Source organism: Rhinolophus ferrumequinum, chromosome 9 (genome assembly GCF_004115265.2).
Source record: "Rhinolophus ferrumequinum isolate MPI-CBG mRhiFer1 chromosome 9, mRhiFer1_v1.p, whole genome shotgun sequence".
Lineage (NCBI taxonomy): Eukaryota > Metazoa > Chordata > Mammalia > Chiroptera > Rhinolophidae > Rhinolophus > Rhinolophus ferrumequinum.
In genome coordinates, this window is record NC_046292.1 from 6,702,138 (window position 1) to 6,727,786 (window position 25,649).

The 25,649-nt window shown below is 41.5% G+C and overlaps 1 protein-coding gene across 3 annotated transcripts in view; it reads left to right on the plus strand.

Annotated features, from left to right (window-relative positions):
* The window catches only part of UBE4B (ubiquitination factor E4B), a 112,161-nt gene that overhangs the window by 71,351 nt on the left and 15,161 nt on the right, over positions 1 to 25,649 (plus strand). For all 3 annotated transcript variants that reach the window (XM_033113954.1, XM_033113956.1, XM_033113955.1), the window contains 11 exons: positions 1,375 to 1,431; positions 1,985 to 2,101; positions 2,200 to 2,298; positions 3,463 to 3,576; positions 4,889 to 5,087; positions 8,162 to 8,300; positions 14,437 to 14,536; positions 15,794 to 15,921; positions 16,785 to 16,883; positions 18,118 to 18,353; positions 24,180 to 24,306. In XM_033113954.1, the coding sequence (XP_032969845.1) occupies positions 1,375 to 1,431; positions 1,985 to 2,101; positions 2,200 to 2,298; positions 3,463 to 3,576; positions 4,889 to 5,087; positions 8,162 to 8,300; positions 14,437 to 14,536; positions 15,794 to 15,921; positions 16,785 to 16,883; positions 18,118 to 18,353; positions 24,180 to 24,306 (1,415 nt within the window). The remainder of the gene's footprint in view (positions 1 to 1,374; positions 1,432 to 1,984; positions 2,102 to 2,199; positions 2,299 to 3,462; positions 3,577 to 4,888; positions 5,088 to 8,161; positions 8,301 to 14,436; positions 14,537 to 15,793; positions 15,922 to 16,784; positions 16,884 to 18,117; positions 18,354 to 24,179; positions 24,307 to 25,649) is intronic.

Below are 25,649 nucleotides of genomic sequence, written 5' to 3' on the forward strand. Positions count from 1 at the left end.
CTTCAAAAATCAAAACTGAACTAAAAGGCCAAATGTTAAAGCCACTGCTGGGAAACGAGGATTCTTAATTTTAAAAATACTTTTAAATGGATTTATGTCAGGGCTCTTTGCATGGCACATGTTATTCAGGTTCCTGGTAAAATTCATTAGTCCTTATGCACTGTTCTGTCTGTGGCTGATAAAATGAAGTGGAATAATCTGGTTATTTGAGTTCAGTGATGAAATATTTTAATGCACATGAATTATCACTGTATTATGTAAATATTCCTTCATGGAATTGTTGACTTTCCTGTGTGGTTTAAATTAGCTTGATGTTTCAGTAAGGAGCTTTTAGTGTCAGATATCAACAAAATGTTCTCTGTGGTCAAAAGACAAAGGCCTTCCTTATAATAGACAATAGTTTTATTTTGTACCATTATCGATGCTTGTACAGCAGTGAGAGTACATTTTGAGAAAGGACAATAGGGAGAGGCAGGAAGAGGAAGACCACTGGAGCCAAAATCAGAAACAATTAGGATTGTTCTCTAGGTCAGTAGATCCCAATTTGGCCATACCTTGGAATCACCTGGCTGTACATTGTAATGTAATTGTCGGGTGTGGCAAGGGTGTGGTCTGACTTGGGGATTTTCAAGGCTTCCCAGGCCACCCTGCTGTGCAGGAAAGTTTGGGAACCCCTGCACTAGGCAGTGAGAATGCTTCCTTCTCAGTGGCTTCTCTAAGATGTGTAGTGTGCTATGTCCAAACCACAGAGAAAATTAAATTCACTGTTAAAATCATGTTTGATTGGGTCATATTAGCCATGTTAAACTGTTGTGTCCCTAAAAATGACTTTTCCTGATCTCTGATATGAGAATGATTAGCGTTCCAAAGGAAAATGTTGGCATTCTCAAAACTGCCAGAGATCTTGAAACCAAGGAATACTTTTAAATATGTTCTAAATTTGATGGCTTATTAAATTGTAATTATTTATAGTCCTATTTAGCACTGGCAAGACTACCCATCTAAAGTTTATGAAGCATATCTTTTTGACATGGAAAGATGTTAACTGAAAAAAGTCATTTTTTGTAAAAATATCCACATTTATCTCATGTGGATATACACAAAAATGTCTAGAAATCTGTTAACTAAAAGAATATCAATGGAGATGATCTTTTCGGGTAAAATTTATGAGTGACTTTTAGTTTCATTTTATATTTCTGTTTTATCTGAAATGTTTTGCAGTGCGATGTATTGCGTATTAATCAGAAAAGCAGTGAAGCTGTTAGTGTCTGAAGGGAACGCACGTGTATTTATAACAGCAGTTAAAACTGTTCCCTGATGTTGCACATGGCAGTCAAGTGAAATATCTCTAAATGACTCTGATCTGATTTCTAGGCTTTAGGTGAACTCTGTGAAACCAAGTTTGGGAAGACACACCCCGTGTGCAATTTGGTAAGTGCCTGCTGATGAGCCCACACATTTCCAATGAGCACATGATTGGGAAGATGTTCCTTAAGAAACATTATCTGAAAAACGTTTCTTGGAGGACATTTAGGTGTAGATGCAGGTAACGTGTGGGTGGCTCTCAACTGTTAAATTGTTGTCTTACACATTGTTTCCTGAGATGAAGTTACTTCTTTTGTGATTTTTTTTTTTTTGATAAGTATTGTACAGTTAGAATCACAGGTCCTACGGGAAAAATTTACTCGAGACCTTTGGTAGCATAAGAATAGTCCATTTGAACTCCATCAGAGATGATCTTGAAACATAAAAGTTAAAAGTATATCTTGTGAAAATGTTGAGGAGTTGGGGGCCTTCCTCCATCCGAGAGGAGATACCGACAGGGATGCTAACAGATTTGGGAGCCCGTGTTTTCTAATGTTAAGTGTCCGCCATTGTGCCGGCGGATCAGGACCAGCCAGCAAGTTGGCTGTAGAGCCCTGTTCATCACACTTTTACCTCAGTTGCCGCGTTAGCAGCTTGATTTGCCTCTGTTTTGCCACAGGTTGCTTCTTTGCCGTTGTGGTTGCCTAAGTCTCTAAGCCCTGGCTCTGGGCGGGAGCTGCAGAGACTCTCTTATCTGGGGGCTTTCTTCAGCTTCTCAGTCTTTGCAGAAGATGACGTAAGTACACTGGCCATTTGCACTTTGCTGCTCTTATGTTCAGATTCCTTCCCAAACATACACTATTTGTTGATGGAATCTGTTCCTTCTCTTTCCAGGCGAAAGTGGTTGAAAAATATTTCTCAGGACCTGCCATTACCCTGGAAAACACTCGCGTGGTTAGCCAGTCATTGCAGCATTATTTGGAGCTGGGAAGGGTAGGTGTTCAGAAAATGAGCCCAAAGGATGAATAAAAGAGACGTTATTATAGAAGTAACCTGTGTCTGGAACAGAAACTCCAACAGAACTCTTTGCGCCCTTGGTAGGAGCTCGCTGGGACTGGTCCCGAGTTTAGCAGTCACGCTCTCTCCCCCGCTGGCTCTTAGGCATTTATAAAATGGGGTGAGTGAGTCTGTTAGTTTGCACACACCCCTCCGTGACTCGCTTGTGCCAAATGTAGATTATACAGAGGCTGCCAAAAAAATGTATACATATTTTAAGAAAGGAAAAAAACTGTATTAAAATTGTAATACTCAGTATATACCGATAACAAAAGATGAATACAAGTCACATTTGACTTCTGCAATGACAAGAGGTGCTCAGAGTGGTCACCATCAGCGTCCAGACACTTCTGATGACGGCAAACTACTGCTCGACTTGTTGCTGTGTGAGGCCTCCCGGATCTTCCCGTGTGCACATCACACACAGCGCCGTGCGTCTCAAACTTACCACGAATGTGTGCGGTTGTTAGGCGTTGCATACTCACGCCTCCATTGTTGTTGTACTTCCACAACGTTCTCGAATTTCAAAAACCGCTTCGAAAGGGTCTTGCGCTCCACGAACGACAACCGGGCTTCCGCCATTTTCTTTGACTGGCCTGCCTGGCACATGGTGACGCTCGCATTCATTTGATTAACACCATCTTTTGAGCGAACGTCATACTACACGTTGCTACCGTAATTCAATTCAACTTCAAAAACTGATACATAGATAACATCTCTTAAAATGCGTATACATTTTTTTGGCAACCCCGACTCCCCAATATGTCTTCAGTTCTGAAACTTAAAGCAGCAAAATTATAGGCTAGTTATAGCGTAATTAAGGTAATTTTGATCCCATCCTGGAAGGGAAAGAGTGAAGGCTGTTTTATTGAAACTAACTGCTTACCTTTTCCAGTCCATATTCAGTTTTCATGTGAATTATCTTGACACCGTTGAATATGGGCTTTTCTTCTGTTCCTCTGGTAGTCAGTTTCTCCTAAAACAAGTGGACGTGGAAGAGGAGAGAAAGTGGGAAGGAAGCTAGCTGTCCTTGAAGTCAAAAAGGAATAATTTTTTAAATAAACTTCTAATTTTTTTCTTCCTTTTTACAATAAATTTCAGCAAGAGCTTTTCAAGATTCTGCATAGTATTTTATTGAATGGCGAAACCCGTGAGGCAGCTCTTGGTTACATGGCAGCTGTCGTCAATGCCAATATGAAAAAAGCACAGATGCAGGTAGGGTTCCTCACGGCTACTTTTATTTATTCATTACATTCATTTGTCTAACTCATTTATTCAGACATTGCTCTGGAAATGGAGATACAGTATTGAACAAGACAGATGAGCTTCCTATGTAATTTTGTGCAGCGTCTGTTCTATAGGGTAAATGAGTAAACATATAAACGTATTATTTCAGACAGTGATAGAATTTAGGATGCAGACAAGGCCGGGTACAGGACTGAGAATAACTGGAGGTACCAGAAGGAAGCTAAGGGGTGATTTTTGATCGTGTGGCAAGAGGTGACATTTGATCAGAGACCTGACTGATAAGAAAGAGCCAGCCATTGCAAGGCTGGGAAAAGAGCTTGCTAGACATATGTAAGGCACTAAAGTGCGCATGAACCAGCTTTGGAACAAGCACCCCCCTGCAGGCTTTTGTGGCTGAAGGACAGTAAACAGGAAGGAGAATGGGGGCCATGTGCTGGAGGGGCAGAAGCAGACCCAAGGCAACCGGTTACAAGGTTCTGAGTGCACTGGTCCTGCTGAGGGAGGCGGGTGGCTTGGACTCCCTCGCCAGTGTCGCAGAGTTACAAGGGCACCCCTTCCTGTGCCACTAACAAGTAAGGAGGGAATGATGTGACAGTTCTACTCCCAAGAAGAAATAAAGTGTAGAGAAGAGCATGGACCTGGCATGAGACTGCCGGCTTTCCCATTGTGTCTCTACTAACACTGGGACCTTAGACAGTTACTTCTCTGTGCCTCCATTTCCCCATTGCTAAATGGGGATGATAATGGTACCTAACCTGTGGATTTACTGTTTGTAAAACTGTTAGCATAGTGCATATTACATAGTGAATACTTACCTGATATTAACGCTCATTGTTATAATTGTCATGTTATTAACGCAGGGCTGTGCTGATGGTGTCGGCCAGAAACACCGTCAGTCAAGTGGTAGCAGTGAAACTAGTTGTTCTGATGCTCTGAGGGGAAATGAAGAGAAAGGAAGCGACGTGGGCTGTATTTCTACTTACTCATTTTGAGGATCTTAGGCAAATCACTTCACTTCTCTGGGCTTTAGTGTCCTCCTCTGGAAAATGTCAATAACAGCCTCACTGAGGGCTGTTGTGACAATTCAGTGAGAGAATGTGGAAAATGCTTCTCAGACGATTACCACACCACAAACAGCACCTGCTGAGAGAGTGGCGAAGGTGACAATATATATATGTCCCCTCACTGACTAGGATGAAAGTTTGGGCTCCTTTCTTGTAACGTTGTGCCAATTTCTATTCAGATCATTATTTTAAAGAGTTCTTTTCCTGTTTCACAGACAGATGATAGATTGGTATCTACAGATGGATTTATGCTGAATTTTCTTTGGGTGCTGCAGCAGCTAAGTACAAAGATCAAGTTAGAGACGGTTGATCCCACGTATATATTCCACCCAAGGTGTCGGATTAGTCTTCCCAACGATGAGACCAGAGTGAACGCAACGATGGAGGACGTGAGCGAGTGGCTGACTGAACTCTGTGAGTGATGTGTGGCATTAGTAGACATTAAAATGCCGCCCTTCTAATTGTTTTAATTAAAAAAAAAAAAAAAAAGAGTAGATACCCGTCCTATATCGGGAGGATACAGTTGGACTCAGCATCATCCGCAGTTTGGGTTTGACACCAGCCGCAGTGCCCCTGTCTGTCACCTCCCTGCTCACTCTGGCCTTGGCTCCCGTCCTCCAGTATCAGGGCCTGTTTTCACTGACTCCTCTCCCCCTCCAGCCGCTACGGCCGACTCAGGAGCTCCTTTACATCCCAAGTTCCACTCTGAGGGGTGGCGGGGTGGGGTATGTCTAGGGACTTGATTGCTCGTCTTGCACAGGGAGTCAACAATACTGATATTTACGAGTCATGGCTTTTTTTTGTGGCCAGATTTTACTGGCCAGTACAAAGCTATTTCTGAGTCATGGTACATTTCAACCAAAGCATAGGCGACGTCATAACCTAAGGATTTTAGTGTACCTTCTCTTTAGATCTTCCCTTACATTCTATAGGAAAGTTTCTGTCTATAGGCTTATGGGCTTATCAGGAAAAGCATTTAAATTAATAGCAGGTGGACTGTCTTCCAGTTAAAGCTGAGGGGCTGAGGTTCCCAAATGAGCCAAGGTCACCCGGCCTGTTATTCAGCAAGTTGTGTGCTGCTCAGCTGTTCTGAGCCAAGTCCAGGGCTGCTTCTACTCCTGCACACGGCCTTATCGGTGCTCATCCTCCTGGATGTTTCGTTAGTTTGGTTGCAGTTTCTCATATTTGTCAACAGTGAAGGAAGCAATCTAATTCTTATGAAATTTCTGTTTCACACGGGAGACCTGATTTCAGGTAAGTCAGGCAAACTCCAGAATTAGATCTGGGCTCTTGGGGTCAGGGCCAGGGTTGGGGGAGTTCCACGGTTGTAGAGAAGGTCAGTGGGACTTCTCTAGAGAACAAGCTGCCCAGAGAAAGGCTGGAGCGAAGGAAGACCCTCTCTGAGGAAGGCCCCTCATAGAAGGAGCGCCTGTCAAAGGAGGAGGAAGAAGAGAGCCTATGCTGGGTGACCTCGGCCGCTGTCCTGGCTAAAATTATAAAACGCAGTCATGACCCAGAGAGGCAGAGGGAGAGAATGCAAAGGAGTAACAACCCAGGAGCAGAAGAGAAGGAAAGGCAATAGGCAAAGGGAACTTATGGAAGCTTGGGACAGATAAAGTGTACCTGAGAGACAGGTGATCAGGAAAACAGAAGAATAGAAATGCAAGGGAAATGGGCACCAGATTTTATGTTGCAAAAAGTCAGTAATCGTACTGGGTTTGAAAGTGAATACTAAATAGGGGAAACATGCTTTCTGCTTTTCCATTTTTTTTGAGTAGGACCAATCCCAAAGAATCTCGATATTGGGCACGTAGTTCATTCACTTAAGTGGGCCACATCCAGTTGATGTGGATGGGTGGTTCACAGCTGGCCCAGTTAAGAAGTTAGAGTTTATAGAAAGAAGATTACTTTGTATGAATGCTAGTGATTCCTCACAAATTATTGTTATTATACCTTTCCAGAAAATGAATTTATGAGCTAAAGATATGATATGCAATAAAAATTAATACAATAAAGAAGAAGTTCATATTTGGATTAGTCAAAATCAAAGAGACACGTAGAGGAAATAGAAGGGAATATACTATTCTGAGGCTATATATATATATAATGGTAACAGCAACTTAGTTATTACAAAAATTTCATGGGCATTTAAAATTCCCATGAAATAGATCTTGATGAACTGATGGTATAAAAATAAGAACATTTTGAAGGTGTTATGATTATTCATTTTTTTCTCCATGTTATAAAACGTGTTATTTAATGACAGACAACAAAACCCTATGGCATTTATTTTTTGAATATTATAAAATTATTCATGGAATAGGATAGAGATTTCATGCGTACCTGGCAGTGGCTGCATCACGATAGAAATTTACATGCCAGAAAAATAGTTAAACTGTCATAAGAACAAAGTATCTGATGAACAGTCAAGTCAGTATTTGACTGATGTCGTTTGAATGAGTAGCTGTTGGTATAATCTTGCAACAATACCTCACAGATTAATAAATTCAGAAGAATCCAGGGCTAAACATTTTTCTAAAAACTAGAGAATTTGACCCACCTGTGAGAGAGAAATTTATAATAATTAAAGAGATGAAGCTTATCAGAGACATTGTATATGTCTTAATGTATAAATACATCTTTTGTAGAGCAAGACAAAACGAATATGTAAAATAAATGGGGGGAAATGTGTCACATAATTGATAAAATACTCATTCAAAATACAGAACTGTTATAAATATGTAAGGCCAAAACTGTTCTACCGAGAGACAGTTTTCTTTTGTGTGAGACAAAATGTAAGCAATATGTGTCTTAAGAAATTAAATGTAGGAAAGAATACATATACAAACTGAAAGAAATTTAGGTTATCCTAGTACAACTATAACTTATCTGAAAACAAAGTGATAAAATAGAATGTACTCGTAAGTTTGTGAAGAAATAGATGGCATTTAATCAATTTATTTAGTTTACCTAAAGTGAATTCTGTGGTTTCATAACAGAAATTAGAATACTATATCCAGAATATAACCAAAGCTGGCGGGTAAAGGAGTAATTTTTTGTACATAGATCTCCTAGCACTATTTCTAATACAGAAAAATTAGAAATGACAAATATGCCCAACAATAGGGGATGGCTATGGAGTCTAAAGCTTATTAATATAATCTAATACCATTTTGAGATTTTAAATGATGTTTGTGACCTGTATTGAATCATGGAAATGGTTATATAAAATACATCAAGAAAACCCATCATGACAGATTGTTGGTGTACATCTATGTAAACATTTAATCAGATGGGGACAATACTTGGTCGTTACATGGAGCTCACAGGAATTCTGTTTTCCTTATAACATTACTTAAGTCTATAATATTAAAAAGTATCCTAAACATCTTGAAAATTCAGGTGTAATTTTGTCTTCTGAGTTGTGCTTTTTCTCTGATGTCGTCCTGTAATCGACTTGATTTAGGGGATTGTGTTGTTTTTCCTAGATGGAGATCAGCCTCCATTTTCTGAGCCGAAATTCCCTACAGAATGCTTCTTTCTCACCCTGCACGCCCACCACCTCTCTATTCTGCCGAGTTGCCGTCGCTATATCCGCAGACTCCGGGCCATCCGGGAGCTCAATAGGTATGTGCACGGTGGCGTGGCCTGAGATTGCCTGAGTCACTGTTGTTCTCGCGAGTTTCACTGTGACCAACAGATACAAATGTGGGGGGGTATTATGTATGATACAGAGCACTTCTGCCTCCACGACCACATCCATATTCCTCACTTGGCCAGACTTGTTTCCACGGTGAAGTGACCCAAGTTTTGGTTTCTTTGAGTTCTCAACCGTTGGTCTGTGGTTACTACAGATTTCCATGAACTTTTTCCACTGGGCACGATATTACCAGCAGGCACTGTAAAGGGTCTCTTGGGTTCCAGGCATACCCCTCCTTCCCTGGACTGTGAGACAGTAACTCTGGTTTCCCTTGATAAACAAGATCAATTACTCTCACCAACATGTAATTCTGTTTTCTGCATGTTGTCCTGTAGCATAAGGAGTCCAAAAGGGCCAGATAGTAGCCTGAATTTCCAATTCACTAGCACCGTTGTTTTTCTTCATCTAAGCATTTCTCCCCATGTTCCCCTGCACCTCCAAACAAACGAAAGTCACAGGAACAGGAAGCAAACACTTTTTTGAACAGATAATCTGGAATAATCATAGAGCGACCACTTCCACCGTTTGGTCCAACACTGGTGTAGTCTGGCTATGACAGAAACTGTATCTACATCTGTAACTCTATATCTACCTTGCTCAAATCACTTATAAATTCTAATAGTCACTGTGTAGGTTCCTTAAGATTTTCTTTCTACACATAATCATGTCTGTATATGATGACAGTTTTCTTCCTCTCTTCTACCTTTTTGTCTCTTATGCTTTTTATTTCTTGTCTTAGTGCCCTAGCTACCATTTTTACTACAATCTTGAATAGAAATAATCTTGAAATTTCTCTTTTATTCCAATTTATGGGGGAAAGCTTTTTTTGTACACCCTGTTACCAGATTAAGGAAATTCCCTTTTATTTCTAGTTTTCTAAGTTTTTTTTTCTTAACAGGAGTTGAATTTTATTAAATGCTTTTTCCATTTCTATTGAGGAGGGCAGATGGGTTTTTTTTTTCCTTTATTCTGTTAATATGTTTGAAATACATCAATTAGTTTTGATATCAAACGAATCTTTCATTCTTGGAATAAACTCAATTTTTATATTATTGCTTTTATATTTCATTGGATATTCAATTGGCTAATATTCTGTTTAGGATTTTTGAATCTGTGTTCAAAAGAAGGATTTGACCTAAATTTTCATTTCTTGTTAAGTCCTTCTCAGATTTTGGTATCAACATTATGCTTGCTATACAGAATGAGTTGGGGAGAGTTTCCTTTTTTTTTTTTAATATTCTTTGGAAGAGTTCTTTGTATAAGAATTAGGTTATTTGTTCCTTAAATGTTTGGAAACATTCATTGATGAAGCTCTGGGCTTAGAGCTTTCCATGTGGGAAGATTTTTAATTATGGTTTTTATTCAACTAATAGATATAATTAGATTTTCATTTCATCTTGTGTCAGTTTTCCCATGGTATCTAAAGTTTTAAAATTTTTAGGCATAAAGTTGTTCGTAATATCCTCTTTTTATCATTTTAATGTCTATAGGGTCTTTATTATTTCCTCCTGCTTTTTAGCTTAATTTACTTTTTGTTGATGTTTCTATTGCCTCTTAAGATCGATACTTAACTCATTCATTTTCAGCCCTTTCTTTTATATGAACTTAAGGCTGTTTAGTTTCCCCTCTAAGTATGCCTTTAGTTGCATCCCTTACTTTTGGTATGTCATTTTTAAAAAATTGAGGTGTAATTGACATATATATAGTATCATATTAGTTTCAGGTATACAATGTAATGATTAGGTATTTGTATATCTTGCAGAGTGATCACCATAACAAGTCCAGTTAAAATCCATCACCATACATAAATACAATTTGTTTTCTCTTGTGATGAGAACTTTTCAGATCCACTCTTAGTAAGTTTCAAATATTCAATACAGTGTTATTAGCTATAGTCACCAGGCTGTACATTACATCCCGATGACTTCCTTATTTTACAACTGGAAATTTGTACCTTTTGATCCACTTCACTCACTCCCGAAACCCCACCCTCCACATCTGGGAACCACCAGTCTGTTCTCTCTATATATATGAGCTCAGTTTTTGTTCCTGGTTTTTAAGATTCCACATATAAGTGTGATCATATGATATTTGTCTTTCTCTGTCTGAATTATTTCACTTAGAATAATGCCATTAGGGTCCATCCATGTTGTTGCAAATGGCAAGATTTCCTTTTTTATGGCTGAATAATATTCGGGGTGTGTGTGTGTGTGTGTGTGTGTGTGTGTGTGTGTCCATCCATTCACCCATGGATGGACACTTAGATTGTTTACATATTTGGCTATTGTCAATAATGCTGCAGTGAACATAGGGGTGCCTATATCTTTCCAAATTAGAGTTTTCATTTTCTTCAGATGAATGTCCAGAAGTAGAATTGTCAGATCACATGGTAGTTCTAATTTTAATTTTTGAGGAACCTCTATACTGTTTTCTGTAGTGGTTACACTGATTTACATTGCCACCAACAGTGCACAAGCGTTCCCTTTTCTCTACATCCTCACCAACGCTTGCTATTTCTTAGTTTTTTGATAATAGCCATTCTAACAGGTGTGAGGTGATACCTCATTGTGGTTTTGATTTGCAATTCCCTAATGGTTAGTGATGTTGAGCACCTTTTGGTATGTCATATTTTATTGTTCAGTTCAAAATATTTTCTAATTTTTATTATTTCTTGTTTGACCTGTGGGTTATATAAAGACATTGTTTAAATTCCAGATTCTTGGGGAATTTTTCCATTTATCTTTTGTTGATTTCGAGCTAAATTCCATTGTGGTCAGAAAGCATTCTGATTTGTGTCCTTTGAACTTTATTGAGATTTGCTACATTGCCTAGCATTTCCATTAGTAAATGTTCCACATAAGCCAAAAGAATGTGCTTTCTGTGTTATTTATTACAGTATTTCATATTTGTCAATTAAGTCAAGTTTGTTCATCTTTTGTTGAAATTTTCCTTGTATCTGCTGATTTTATCAGCATATAATATCAGCTATTGAAAGAGGCTTGTAAAAATTTCAGACTATGAATGTGGATGTGTCTGTTTCTTCATCCTGGAATGGAGGCCATCTGGGATGCCATCTCTCCCACTGACTTTGGAAGATACCTTTCAATGGCACCATCTGCCACCTTCACTCCCAGCCTACAATGGGCAGTGACTGTTGTGCTTTTCAGAGATGTTGGTGTTCCCCTCACCTGTGTATTTTTCAATGCTATAACACAAGACTTGTCCTCTAGGACATGGCTGGGGTGTGTGTATAGGAGGGCAGTTAATCTGAGCTAGCTGTACATGGTACATCCATCTATCTTAATATTCCCCGCTTCTGAAGTTTTGGATTCCTTCCTCTGAATTTTATCAAGGAAGTCCTGATAGCTCAACTTCATTCAGCATAGGTCACCCTCACAGTTCCAAGTTTCAAATGACTGGGCACACAGTTAGAACCCCTCCCAGCTACTCAGGATAATATTGAATGCAGAATGTCTGGTAGATGTGATCATGTCAGTGAATTTAGCCCTACATGGCAGTGTGTTAGCATGTTCCTGTCTCTCTGATCAAGCATCTTAGGATCCATTCCCACACATACTGCCACCTTGGTGTCACTGCATGTATAGTCTGTAGAATAACGGTGTCTCAAAGATGTTCGTGTCCATGTCCCCAGAACCTGTGAGTATGTGACCTTACATGGCAGAAGAGACTTTGCAGATGTGATTAAGTTTAGGATCTTGAGAGGGGGAGATTTGCCTGGGTTTCTGGATGGACCCAACATCACAAGAGTCCTTAGAAGAGGGAGGCAGGAAAGTCGGAGTGAGAGAAGGAAATACAATGACAGAAGCAGATGGCAGTAACATGGGTCCACGAGACTAGGAGTATGGGTGACCTCTAGAAGCTGGGAGGGGCAAGGAAACACCTGCCCCTCCTGTCCCCTGGAGCCTCCAGAAGGAACCAGCCCTGCCAACCCATCTTCTATTCTGACCTCCAGAACTCTGACTATACTTGTTTTGTTTCAAGTCATTGAGTTTGTGAGAATGTGTTACAGCTCCAGTAGGAAACTAATATAACATATTAACAAATCTTAACTTTTTTCTTCTTTCAACGTGTGCCTCTTCTGCATAGGACTTTGTAGTTGGCCTGTAAGGACAGTTACTGATCTCAGTTAAGGTTCTGAAGACAGTGCCATATGATGGGTTGGGACCTCAGGGAAATTGGCATTCTCCTCCAACGTGCCTGGCTCAGGTGCGGTCATAGCAGGAGCTTCCTCTGCCAGCAAGCGAAGCACAGGGCATTTAGGGATGTGGCTATTTGGAGTCCTCAAATTCCCCCAAACTCCTGCTCGAATTCTTGGAGTCCCAGTCTTTGCTCTGGCTTTCCGATAAGGGACCTAGGAAGGTTATGAGTTCAGAAGTAGCCACTCCATCTCTTCATTCCCGGAGTTCGCGGGTGATCATTTATGCCGCTGTTTTTCCACTGAGAACCTTGGGCTACCGGTGTTCTGTCCTCAAATCCCAGCTGAATCCTCACCACTTTCACACCAGCCCTGTCAAAGAACTAATCCCAGAGGCCCGTTACTTAAAACCGCGTCTGGGGCCAATAAGCGTATAGGTCATTCTGTTAGTTTCCTATTGCTGTTGCAACAGAGTAGTACAACTGACTTGAAACAACATGAATTATTATCTCACAGTTCTGGGGGTCAGAAGTCCTAAACTCAAGGCTAAATTCCATCTGGAGGCTCTAAGGAAGAATCTCTTTCCTCGCCGCCATTTCCGGCTTCTAGAGACCGCCTACATTCCTTGGCTCATGGCCCCCTTCCTCCATTTTCAAAATCAACAGCGTTACATCTCCAGCTCCCACTCTGACCTCTGTTCAGTTGTCATCTTCTCATACTTTGACTCCCTCTTGTAAGGACACTGTGATGACATTGGGCCCACCCAGACAATCCAGGAGACTCTCCCCATCTTGAGGTCCATACCCTTAATTACACCTGCAAAGCCATGTAAGGTCACATATTCACAGGTGCTGGGGATTAGAATGACACATCTTGGAGGGGAGGCATTATTCTGTCTACCACACTCATGATCCGGTTATAGACAAACGAATCCAGTTTACCTGGGATAAACAGGATTATTAAAGGTTACAATTTGGTTTATTGAGCCACTGGAAGGGCCAGGAAAAAAGTTCCCCTTTGAACTTGGCTTGGCAAGAAGCTGCTTCAGGGTTTAGCCTGACAGTAGAGCCTTTGCCACTACTGCAGGCAAACTCCCTCTGCCACTGTGCTTCCCGAAGAAGCTTGTGGCTGCCACTTTACAGTATTCACTTCTGCCTTCAGTGAGGGTCCACCTCTTGGACTAGATCATGTGCAGAAGTTCTGGCATCCAGGGAGTCTGGGAAATGTAGTCTTAAAACAATTACCAACCTCTAGTTTTCTACACAGTGTCGCGATAGGTAGGGGTTGAAATAGTGTTGAGTGAGCCAGTGTTTAAAATATGCAGCATCTTACATGATCAGGGAAGACTACCACGCTGACAGCTGGTATTTGAGCAGACACCTGAGTAAAGTGAAGGGACAAGTGGCAAAGATGACCTCAGAGACGGCCCTTCCACGTGATTGGAGGGAAAGATTGTAAAAGAAAAGAAGGAAACGCCATTAGTGAAGTAGCCTTTTGTTTTGGGTAATTGAGTCGGCACAGTAATGAATAATTACTCTGGCATAATTCATAGTAATGAATTTTCATGAGACTTCTTTTTCTCCCTCCCAGAAAAATCAGGGGACCATTTATTTTCCTTCCGAAAGGGCTTACTCTGTATTTCATCAAATCTAAAGTGCCATCAATTTTAAGGCATCAAAAAAAAAATTTTTTTTTAAGGCATCATTTTAGGAACCAATAAGAAAGAAAACAGAAAACTGCTGCCAATGAAACCACAACTGGCCATTGATTGTCACTCTGATTTTAGAAATGCTAAAATGAAGAGGCAGTATGTGTCAGGGAGGCAATGAAATGGTCAAAATGAATAGAGAAGATGCATGATGGATCTGTTTGTTTTCTTTCATTTGACTCTTAGTTTTTGATTTCAGAACTGTGGAAGATTTGAAAAATAATGAAAGCCAATGGAAAGATTCCCCACTGGCAACTAGACACCGCGAAATGCTGAAGCGCTGCAAAACACAGCTTAAGGTTTGTGTGGTTCATTGGAATAGAGACCTGCCTCATAACGGTCATTTCCCCACCAGAACCTGTGCCTCGAGTGAGCCGTTTCCTGTTCTTGGTTTGCTTCATTATTCTTTTCTCCCAAGAGAAAATGGTACATTTAAAAACTTGTTGGCACTTCGCATGTATCTATATATACTATTTAAATCTCAGGACATAATATGCATATGCTATGCCAATGACATCATGAATTCTTAATGGATTTTATCATCCTCAGTTTGACATCACCCCCCTTTCCCTACCTTGTACAAGATCCTCCCCATCTGCTGTCCCCCAGTCCTGCACCCCAAAACACATATCTAGCCATGCATTTTCATGAATGTTTGACAAAGTGGCTTTGTGGTGGTGGAAAGATCTCTCCTTTGCACCTCATTCTTCATTTTTAATTGAAAATGATCTATTACACAGAACTTAACTTACACAGAAGATTTCTGCTTATGAGACACAGCTGAAAAAAAGAATGCTAGCTATAGTTGGACAGGGAAGCATAGATAGCACATGCGGTTTTTGCTTTTGTTTATGTTCAGGTTAGAAAGCTGACTGTTAGCTGGTGGTGCTTTCTATTGATTAGTAAGATGATACGTGGAAATTTTATCTGACAGATTTCTGACACAAGTTTAAGATTTCAGCTTTATTTACTAATAGACTAGACCTTTTCACCATGTAGAATAAGCCAGGGGCTCTTACCTGGGGTCTGTGGAACCCCTAAGCACTACACAGACAATGTTTCAAGGAGTCTGTAAACTGTTTAAATTGATGTGTCAGTATGTGCACCTGCGTTGAATTCTCACAGCGATCCTCTGAGGTAGGTGTGAGATGCCCTTGGTGGACAAGCGTTTTGCCCAAGGACAACTCAAAAGTGGTGACCTGGAATTGTCAGATGCAGATTGTCTGGCTTCTTCCCACTCACCATCCCTGACACCCAGAAAGCACCCGTCTCCCCACTGTTGACCCCCCTCCCCAATCAAAGTCTTTAAATTTGGCAGTGACTACCTACTAACTTTTTGAGCTCTAACCGCGTGCTGCTGGGTTTTGTGCCCAGCGGTTTGCGTGGGCGTGCCCTTTGTTTTTCTTAGAACAACCAGCATCCTCTAGCTAGCTAAGGATGAAGCTCTTGAAACCCTAGATCCCAGACTTCCCATCTCCTAGCCCATTCCCGGCCCGTCACGCTGCAGGTACTTAGCTACCAGCTAATCACGGATGGGGACATGCCTGCTTCCACAGAAACTGGTACGATGCAAGGCCTGTGCTGATGCTGGTTTGCTTGACGAGAGCTTCCTGAGAAGATGTCTGAATTTTTATGGCCTTGTCATTCAGCTGCTGCTCCGCATCCTGGACCCTGCCTACCCCGAGTGAGTGTGTGCCGTCCTCCTTTCCTCGTTTCTGCTCGTCTGGCCTGTGTTGTCTTTATTGTTCTTCAGAGGCCACCGCTAAAACCAACACCCTCACTTTATCAAGAACTCATTTTTGGAAATCCAGATTGTACTAATAGAGACTATGAAATTAGTCCTGTTAACAAATATTGTCCCTGTCATTAGTGACAGCGGTAAGGGGATGTCAGCACCTGTTATTTTAATTTTAGCATGATGCTTTTTTAACAATTGGTTATATAATCTTTGATTGATAGAAAAGGAAATTTATAAATGGGCAGCGAAAAGCTGGAGATGACAGGACATTAGGCCCTCCGGAGCACTGGGCCCAGAATAGCTAGCCAATTCAGAGAACGAGCTAAGAACATGGTAGATCTTTTCATCATCACCTGGACAGCTCCTCCAGGCAGCCATTTTTATTTTATTTGTTATTATTTGATTATTAGGAAGTCTGTGGCTCACTGATGTTGGTGAGGTCGGCCCAAGCCCTCTGCAGGAGTGGAAAATATTTAAAGTACATGTGTAGCTCTGTTGTCTTACAGTTTGAATTGCATACAATGACCAAATGTGATCCTTTTATTTCCTTCCCATTTCACTTATTGCATTAACCTTAAGAGGAAATCAAGAAAAGGAAAAACCTGTAATGCACACCCTAGCACATCCACTATCTTCATTATTCTCTGTTCATTTAGTTTGTTTGCCTGTGCACTTTTCACATAGTTGTCTTACAGAAGGAGGTTTCCCCCCAAATAAAATACCTATTTGTAACGGAAGTATAACGTGCCTTGTAGTTTGATGCGCCATGCTTTCTTTTTTGTAACTTATGCTTTTTTTCTCCTTGACAGTGTAACACTGCCTTTAAACTCAGACGTCCCCAAGGTGTTTGCAGCATTGCCTGAGTTTTATGTAGAAGATGTTGCTGAATTTTTATTTTTTATTGTACAGTAAGTTCCTTTAACATATTACGTAGTTCTAGTATGTTTTTATATGTAATGAGTACATTATATTACGAATTACATTGCAAGCCTCCGTTGTATGCCTGAAATTTTGTGTAACTGCTGCCCAGAGATTGGAAAAATAAAGCCCAACTGTGACACCCAGCTACTTCCGATATCTCAGAGACTGAAAAGGATTAGCAATGCTGATAATGGTGTATTCTGGGAAAATGGAGTTGAATTTCTAATGACTGGGTATGTGTTTCTGAGAAACAGAAGGAACAGTTTATAAACATCTGAGTGAACATTCAAAAGCCAGAAATACCCACATCTATATTTTGTACCAATATTTTTCTCAATGGTAACATTGGAGAAAGGTTACAAAGTAAGTGGGTTGAGTGTATAACTGATGTTCAAGATTTTTAAAAATTAAAACAGTTAACTCCATTAGAACATTTTTAATTTTTACTTTTTGTTTTGTTTTTTATGGGTTGTTTTGTTTTGTTTTTTTTAAAGATTTTATTGGGGAAGGGGAACAGGACTTTATTGGGGAACAGTGTGTACTTCCAGGATTTTTTTTCCAAGTTGTTGTCCTTTCAGTCTTAGTTGTGGAGGGCGCAGCTCAGCTCCATATCCAGTTGCCATTGTTAGTTGCAGAGGTGCAGCCCACCATCCCTTGCAGGAGTCGAACCAGCAACCTTATGGTTGAGAGGATATGCTGCAACGAACTGACTCGTCCAGGAGCTCAGCGGCAGCTCAGCTCAAGGTGCCGCGTTCAATCTTAGTTGCAGGGGGCAAAGCCCACCATCCCTTGTGGGAGTCAAGTCAAACCAGCAACCTTGTGGTTGAGAGCCCACTGGCCCATGTGGGAATCAAACCAGCAGCCTTCGGCTTTATTAGCACGGAGCTCCAACCGCCTGAGCCACCGGGCCAGCCCCATCAGAACATTTTTAAAAGACTTTTTGGTAGTCAAGCCCTTTTGTGAAATTCACTTTATCAAAATCATAGCTTTGGTTTATTTTCTAAAACATAAGAAGTCAATATAGCACGTTACGGCCTAGACCCAATGGGTTTTAAGTTTGTCTAGTTACAGTTGAATAGTCACCTAAACTCAGCCAGTTAAGAAGAATTCAATCTCCTGGCTCCCAGACGTGTTTGTCCCCTTCCGCACTTAAGGACCCCAGCACCCACCCAAGGTGGGATTCTTGGAGCTTCATTTCCTGCTCTTCTCCACTCTCTTCAGGTACTCTCCTCAGGTGCTTTATGAGCCCTGTACTCAGGATATCGTGATGTTCCTCGTTGTGATGTTGTGCAACCAGAACTACATCCGGAACCCGTACCTGGTGGCCAAATTAGTAGAGGTCATGTTCATGACCAACCCCGCCGTTCAGCCACGAACCCAGAAGTTTTTCGAAATGATTGAGAACCATCCTCTCTCTACCAAATTGTTGGTCCCTTCCCTGATGAAGTTTTATACAGGTAGGTCCGTGGGGGTGAGGCCGCTGAAAAAGCCAGTGGCTGAAGCTACTCTAGACTTGTTACCTGCTATCTTGCCATCCGCTTATAAGTCTAACCTACTAACCCAGTGCCCCAGAGCGTGTGCTGTCGGCTGTTTCCCATGCTGTAGAAATACTCCACTGACCGTTCTCATACTAGTCCCTGATGGTTGCACAGGCGCCATTGAAAGTCACGTGGGCAACAGTGAGAGCCAGTCAGTATCAACAGCACAAGTTGGTGTTTTTACCTGAAATACCTGGTTTGTTTCAGCTTTGAACTTACAGCATTAGTTTTGCAACACTGTCCTATAACCCAGAGTTTCAAAGAGATGGGTAAAACAGGGAGCTTGTTAAAAATGCTTATTCTTGGGGACCCCACTCAACCAATGGAATCAGGACCTCTAGGAGTCTTCACTCATTCACAAATTCTACACATGTATTGAGTGCTTACTGTTTGCCAGCCACTGTTCCAGGTGCTAGGTGACACTGGTGAACAAGACGAGAGCTCATCAGACACTCTGCAAGGAGGTCCTCCTCTTCGGATTGAATTATATTCCGAATTTTCATTTGTCGTTTGGCTTTTCATTTGCAAATGTGTTTTCATAAAGCCAATTACCTGTGGGACCGATTCACCTGTCCTCTGCCAAGGGCACAGGATTGTGCTAATGGAGCATTTTCCCTCCAGTTTCTGTTTCCCAGGAAAGGAAGCATGTCTTGTCTGTCTTCTTGTCTCCTGTTGAACCTAGCTCATTCTGGGCACTCACTCACGTGTCTCTGGCATGTGGTCGAATGTGCGCCATGCTCTTGAGCCTCCCGGCCACAGTCCCCTGCTGTTCACCGCAGCAGTGGCCGTCGCAGGCTTCCTCTCTTCAGTGACAGCCATCCGTTGCCTGCTGCCTAAGACCTGCTCCAGGTCAGATTCTGAGAACCTGTATACTGCCTTTCCCCTCGGTCACTTACTTTGTGACGTCTACTAAGAGTTTCTCTCCTTCCTTTAGCCTCCTTGTATCTTCTAACCCTAAAGGAACAAGCCTTTGCAGTTTTGTTGACATCGTCACATTGGCGACAGCAGAGAACTCTCTGGGGTGAAAGGCCCCTCCTGGGCTCCCCAGTTCTCCTCCCTCATCTCTTAGCCCTGGTCGGGGAGGCCCACAGGCCATTCGGGTGCCGGTGGTGCATGACACATGTGCAGGACCGGACCCTGCCTGGTTCCTTGCCGTACATATCAGTCTCGGTTCAACTGAAGATAATCTACACGTCTTCAAATAATGATGGGCACCTCTTTTCACCTATCAAATTTATTTTTAAGATAAGAAGACCTAGTGCTGACATGGTGGTAGAGAAGGAACCTAAGCTGCAAAAGCGTGTTTCCTCTCTGCCGTAGCTGGTGTGCTGAATTATTAGTGCTCTGCAACTCTGTGCGAGTGTCGATTGATCAATTCTTTCTGGACGGCGGTTTGGGTGTCCACACCAAAAGCCTTAGAAGTGTTTATATCCTGTATCTCGGCCAAGGTCCAGTCAGGGAAACAGAAGCGTACCTGTTATTTTGGTAGAGAGAGTTTCACATGAGGAACTGGTCAAATAGGTATTGGAAGACAGGAAAGGCACGTCAGGGATGCTGGGCTAACACAGATTCTAGGTGCAGGAAGCAGCGATCGCCTGTCCTAGGGAAGAGGCTAGGGTTATTGGAATGGAGTAGCTCCGATGAGGCTGGAGCAGAACTGGGGCCCAGGCCTCTGGGAAAGGACGCTGGCTGCCTGGGGCCCGTGTCCCTGAGGGTGTACAGGGCTGGGAGTCCTGCAAGCGTGGAACACAGCAGGAAAACAGAACCGGCCATTGCTGCTGGGATGGAGAATCATTGGGGACCGGACCGGGTCAGCAAGCAGACCACAGGTCCAAGTCCAAGTCGCTGCTCCTTCTGTGGGCCAGTTCTCCTGCAGCGCCCCCTGTTGGCGAAACCTCACAGAGGGCCAGCTGCAAAGGCAAGCGTTTGTTTGCCCCAGCATGACAAAGACAAGTATAAGGCTGGATAACCAGCCCGCACACCTTCGTACATGTAAACTTAATTTCCAGTAATCTGTTCTGTGGGAATAATTATGAATGTATGTAAATGTTTATAATGATATTCGCTGCAACATTATTTATAATTCGGTGTAGTGACAATATTAAAACAACCTAAACTTCTGCCAATTGTGGATAAATTAAGTAAATTATAGTTTATCCGTACAGTGGATCTATGAGCCGCGAAAAGTAATGTATTATTTACATTAAGTGGTTATGTGATCAAAAGTGAAGAAAATGTCAAGTAATGAAATAGTATGTAGAGTATGACCACATTTTGGTACACGTATATCTGATAGAAAATGTATGCAAGAATATATACCAAAATAGTAACAGTGAGTTGGTTAGTTTTGAATGGTAGAATTATGAGTAGTTTATTCCTTATTTTTTTAATTATCTGACTTTCTTAATTATTCTATAGCAAACACGATGTGTCGTTAGCTTAAAAACAAAAGTTTAGTTACATGTATTTTGTACTAGTGCCCTGAACCTGTCACCGTGGCTTTGGGATAAAGGACAGGGGGTGTGTTGGCGTGTGGAACGGGGCCAGGCCTCTTGCCTGTGAGACCAGTGCTGGGCCTGGTGGAGCCCCACTGGTCAGGTCCCCGGAGCTGGTTGGGGTGAGGGGTGTTCTCACTCTCCCCTCTGCCACCAAGCAGTGTGCCCTCTGGCCCTGGACCACCTCTGTAGTCATGGATATGTGATACCTCGTCTAATAATAGCCACCACTTACTGAATACTTACTAATCCTTTCATTTAATCCGAACTGCAGGCCTCAAGTTGGGGGCTATAAATAGCTCCATTTTACAAATGAGAGGAAACTGAAGCTGAGAAAGGTCAAGAAGCTCACTGAAGGTCAAGAGCTAGCGAGTGGCGGCCACCTCAGCAGTTGCCCTTTAGCACAGGTGCTCCTGGCTGCTGTGCTGTGCCTCCTATAGTCACCACGTGCCAGGCGCCAGAGAGCCTGCCATGGGGCAGCCCCAAGACTTCCCCACGTGGCCATTGAATCCACGCTAAGGCCTGCTGAGTGAGGGCTGGACTCCTGAACGTGTCTGGCTCTCAGACGTGAGTTAGACGTTGAGACATGGAACAAGCACCTCTGTTACACCCCAGAGTAATCTAGCTTAGAAAAAATGCTGAAGATCAAACGGCTGTTTCAAAAGTAAAATTAGACTTTCAAATAAGACTATTTTGTTTGTATCACAGCAGTCAGTTCTTTAAGGTCCAGCTCTCAGAATTTGGAGGAACACTGATAACCAAGACTAACTTCAAGACTGTTCCCTTCCCCTCACTGAGCCGAATCAGCAAAGCCAGCGTTAGCCCAGGTGGATTCAGTCACTAGTGCAGCAAGTGTTTGTGAAGTTCCTGCTGTGTGTCAGCACTGGTTTTAATGGCAGGGCCCCGTGGTGAAATGTCAAAAGCCCTGCTGCCGTGGGTCAGACATTCTAGTTAGATAACAGACACTGAACCAACACATAAGACACCTTCCAGATAGTGAGTGTGGGAGGAGGGCACAGTGCTACTGTAAGAAGCAGGGTCAGGGTAGGTCTCCGAGGAGATGACGTGGGAGTAACATGGAAATTAGTCAAAAGAGGGAACCGTAAGATCTCAGCCACAGCGTGGCAGGCGAAGGGGCCAGCAAGTGTAAAGGCCCTGAGGCTGAAGGTCTAGTTCATTTCCAGCCTCTTAGAAGTGGGACTTGGGGATTAGAACTTGGGCTGAAGCAGTTTTGAGGGAGCATTAGGAGTGAATTTTGTTAAGTGTTGGGAGAGATGTACATTGGTGAGTTAACAGTAGTTACTTAACCTCTGCTATGTTTGGGATATAGTACAGGTATTAAGAGCAATTTAGAGGGTGTAAGAGGCTGTGTCCACTCCCTACCCCATTACTGTATCTTTATCTTGTAGACTCTGCTAAATCAGTTCTGCACACTTCAGTTCACACTTTCCTACAGTTAATAAAATGACACTTAGTTCATCTTGATGAAAGGTTGACCTAATGACTATACATAAGTGCTTTCAGATCTTTGTATGGTAGGTATCAATTATCTTATTCCTTTTATTTTAAATAACTATTTTTTGTCACAAAAAAAATGTATTCATTGGAAAATACAGAAAATACCAAGAAGAAAATTAAAATCATTGGTAGTCCCTGCACTCAAGACAGAATCTGTTAACATTTTGCTCTATCTTTCCAGTCAATTTATTATATATATATATTATGAGGTGTGTGTAGTTTTTAAATATGATTGGGCCCAAACTGTATATTTTGTTTGGTAATCTATGGTTTTCATTTAATGGATGATAAATATTTTCTCATGTTCTCTGTTGGGTATTTGGATTATTTATATTTTTTCTCTAATATAAGTAGTACTTTAGTGAGTTTCCTCGGAGATCAGCCTTTTACATGCCTGTATGTGTTTTTTTTGTGTTTGTTGTCGTTTGTCACTCAGGAAAAGATTCTGGCTTTTTCTTTTTCTTTTGAGGTATGATTGACATATTACATTATGTTAGTGTCAGGTGTACAACATGATTAGGTATTTGTATATTTTGCAAAATGATCACCACAATAATAGTTAATCTTTTTCTTGTGATAAGAACTTAATTTTTTTCTTGTGATAAGAACTTATAAGATCTACTCTCTCAGCAACTTTCAAATGCGCAATTCAGTGTTATTAACTATAGTCACCATTCTGTACATTGCATCCCCATGATTTATTTTATAACTGGAAGCTGGTACCTTTTGACCCTCTTCACCATTTTGCCCACTCCCCCACCCCCCACCTTCGGCAACCGCCGATCTATTCTCTGTATCTAGGGGCTCAGTATTTTTTTTTTTAATTTGGTTGGTTTGTTGGTTGGTTGGTTGGGTTTTTTTTATTTCTGGATTCCACATATAAGTGAGATTGGCTGAATAGTATTCCATTTTATATATGTATATCTATATCTCTCACATTTTCTTGATCCATTCATCTGTATGTATTTTCTTAACTAGAATTGGCGGGTCAAAGATATGGGCATATTGATGGCCTGTAATGCATGTTGTCCCGTTGTGTCAAGGAGGTTGCATCACCGTTCATCCCAACCTGCATTTGTAGTGTCTGTTTCTCCAAGTCCTCAGCTATACTCAATATTGTCACCTTTATAATGTCTGCCAATTTGATAGGTGAAAAACAGCATCTTATTTTAATTTACTTTTCTAAAATCTTTTTCTTAAGCCTATTGTCTTTCCTGACAGGTTCCCTCTTTTTAAAATTTGTCATGAGTTCAGGAATTTCTCATGCTTAAGCTGTTTGTTACTGAGATGCTACGTTTGATCTTTGTTCCATTTTAATAGGTGCACAGATGTTGGTAATTGGTAATGAGTGATGAGTACATGGGAACTCACTCTGCTTTTCTCTACTTTGGTACATGTTTGAAAATGTTCCTAACACAAAAGTATTTAAAATAATAGTCACATTTGATAGGTACATGGCCCTTAATAAAATTTAACCCAATTTTTTTTCTGCTCAGGGATGCTCACTTGCAGTGCTGTGGAATTGCTGTAAATTAATAACTAAAATTGGGGGAGGTATGATAGGTCAGCTTCTGCTCATTGGTGAGTTGCTGCTATCCTAATGACGCCACGCGATTTTCAAGTCTGAATTTGCAGATTTGTATGTACTCAGTAACCTTGTAGCAGCAATAACCGCATTTAACAAAAGGTAAGAAAGTACATATCCTTCAGTCCCATTGTCTTTCCTTTTTAGATGTTGAGCATACCGGCGCTACCAGCGAGTTCTATGACAAGTTCACCATCCGCTATCACATTAGCACGATTTTTAAAAGCCTTTGGCAAAACATAGCTCACCATGGTACCTTCATGGAGGAGTTCAAGTGAGTATTGGGCCCCTAATGTCACAGCTTGTTCTCTTGCAAATGGCAGGTAGAGTGGCTGCTTAAAAGCTTTCCCAGCTGGCTTCTTGTTGACAGTTTGCTTGGTCTCAGCTTCCTTTCACTTTTCCAGATGTGACTGTGAAACGTGAGCAGGGAGGGCTAAGTGTCTGTGCTTGCGAGATACTGCTGAACGTTATTTAGCTTTGTCAAGGTGCTTTAAGGATGGTATTATCCCTAAAGAAAGAATCTATAAATATCCTGAGATGATGTCTTAAGTGTTTTTTGGTGTTTCTATGGTTACAGTGTCAAATGAAGTTCTCAGAATGACTGAAAGGAGATTGTAGCATTCTTGAATGGGATGCAAGCGTTAGAGTTATTAAGTTGGTGCGAAAGTAATTGCGGTTTAAAAGGTTAATTGCAAAAACTGCAATTACTTTTGCACTAACCTGATAGAAATGTGAGGAGTTTAGATTTAGAAGCAGTTGGATTAGGGTTGTCATTTGAAGCGTCGTTCTTCGTAGTAAGGCCCTAAAGCTCTGATTAAGGGCTTTTCATTACCTACCTGGAATTTCAGCAACTACTTAAACCTGGACATTAGTAATTCCATGTAAATTACCTTAAAAAATAAAGGTGCTTTAAAAAGACAGGTAGATGAAAATGTTGAAATCTTGAATTATTCTTCAGGAGAAATATTTTACCATCTACTTGGATCTTTTGCAACCCCTGTTAGATGTTTGATCAAGTTCAGCTGTCACTTGTTGACTGAGTTACTAGTCAGTGATGCACATATTACCAGTGGAGTAACCATTTGCTAAATGGCTTTCTGCAAAGTCAACTCTCTAAGGTAATCCTCTGTTACTATGAACTGCTCTTCTAGTCGGAATTGTGTTCCAGCAGAACCCTGGCACAAGCGTAGGAAACCCGGCGGGCCCACAGCTTGAGCTGCGTGGTGCTCTGGAATTTTCCATGTTCCTCACCCTTGTCCACGGGAACGGCTCTTCCCCAGGCCTGGGCTCACCGCCCTGATTACACAATGGTGGATCCTGAAATGTAGCTCCTCTTTTACCTACTAATCTGGCACTCACAGAGCTGCACACAGTGAGGTCAGGCCATCTCAGTTCCCTGGCAGGTTCCTCCATTAGAATATGATATGCAGGACTGTTTCGTAGGTTGGAAGCTTCGAGCTCTATAAAGTAAGTGAATGTCCTGCTTTATCAACATTATAGTTTCTGATTTTTCTTCAGCGCTACTTTCTTTATAATAAGGAATAATTCTCACTAGTTTTCTAGTCACATGTGGGTAATTACTTGGGCTTTCTTTGTATCGTGGTGAGTTTAAGCATA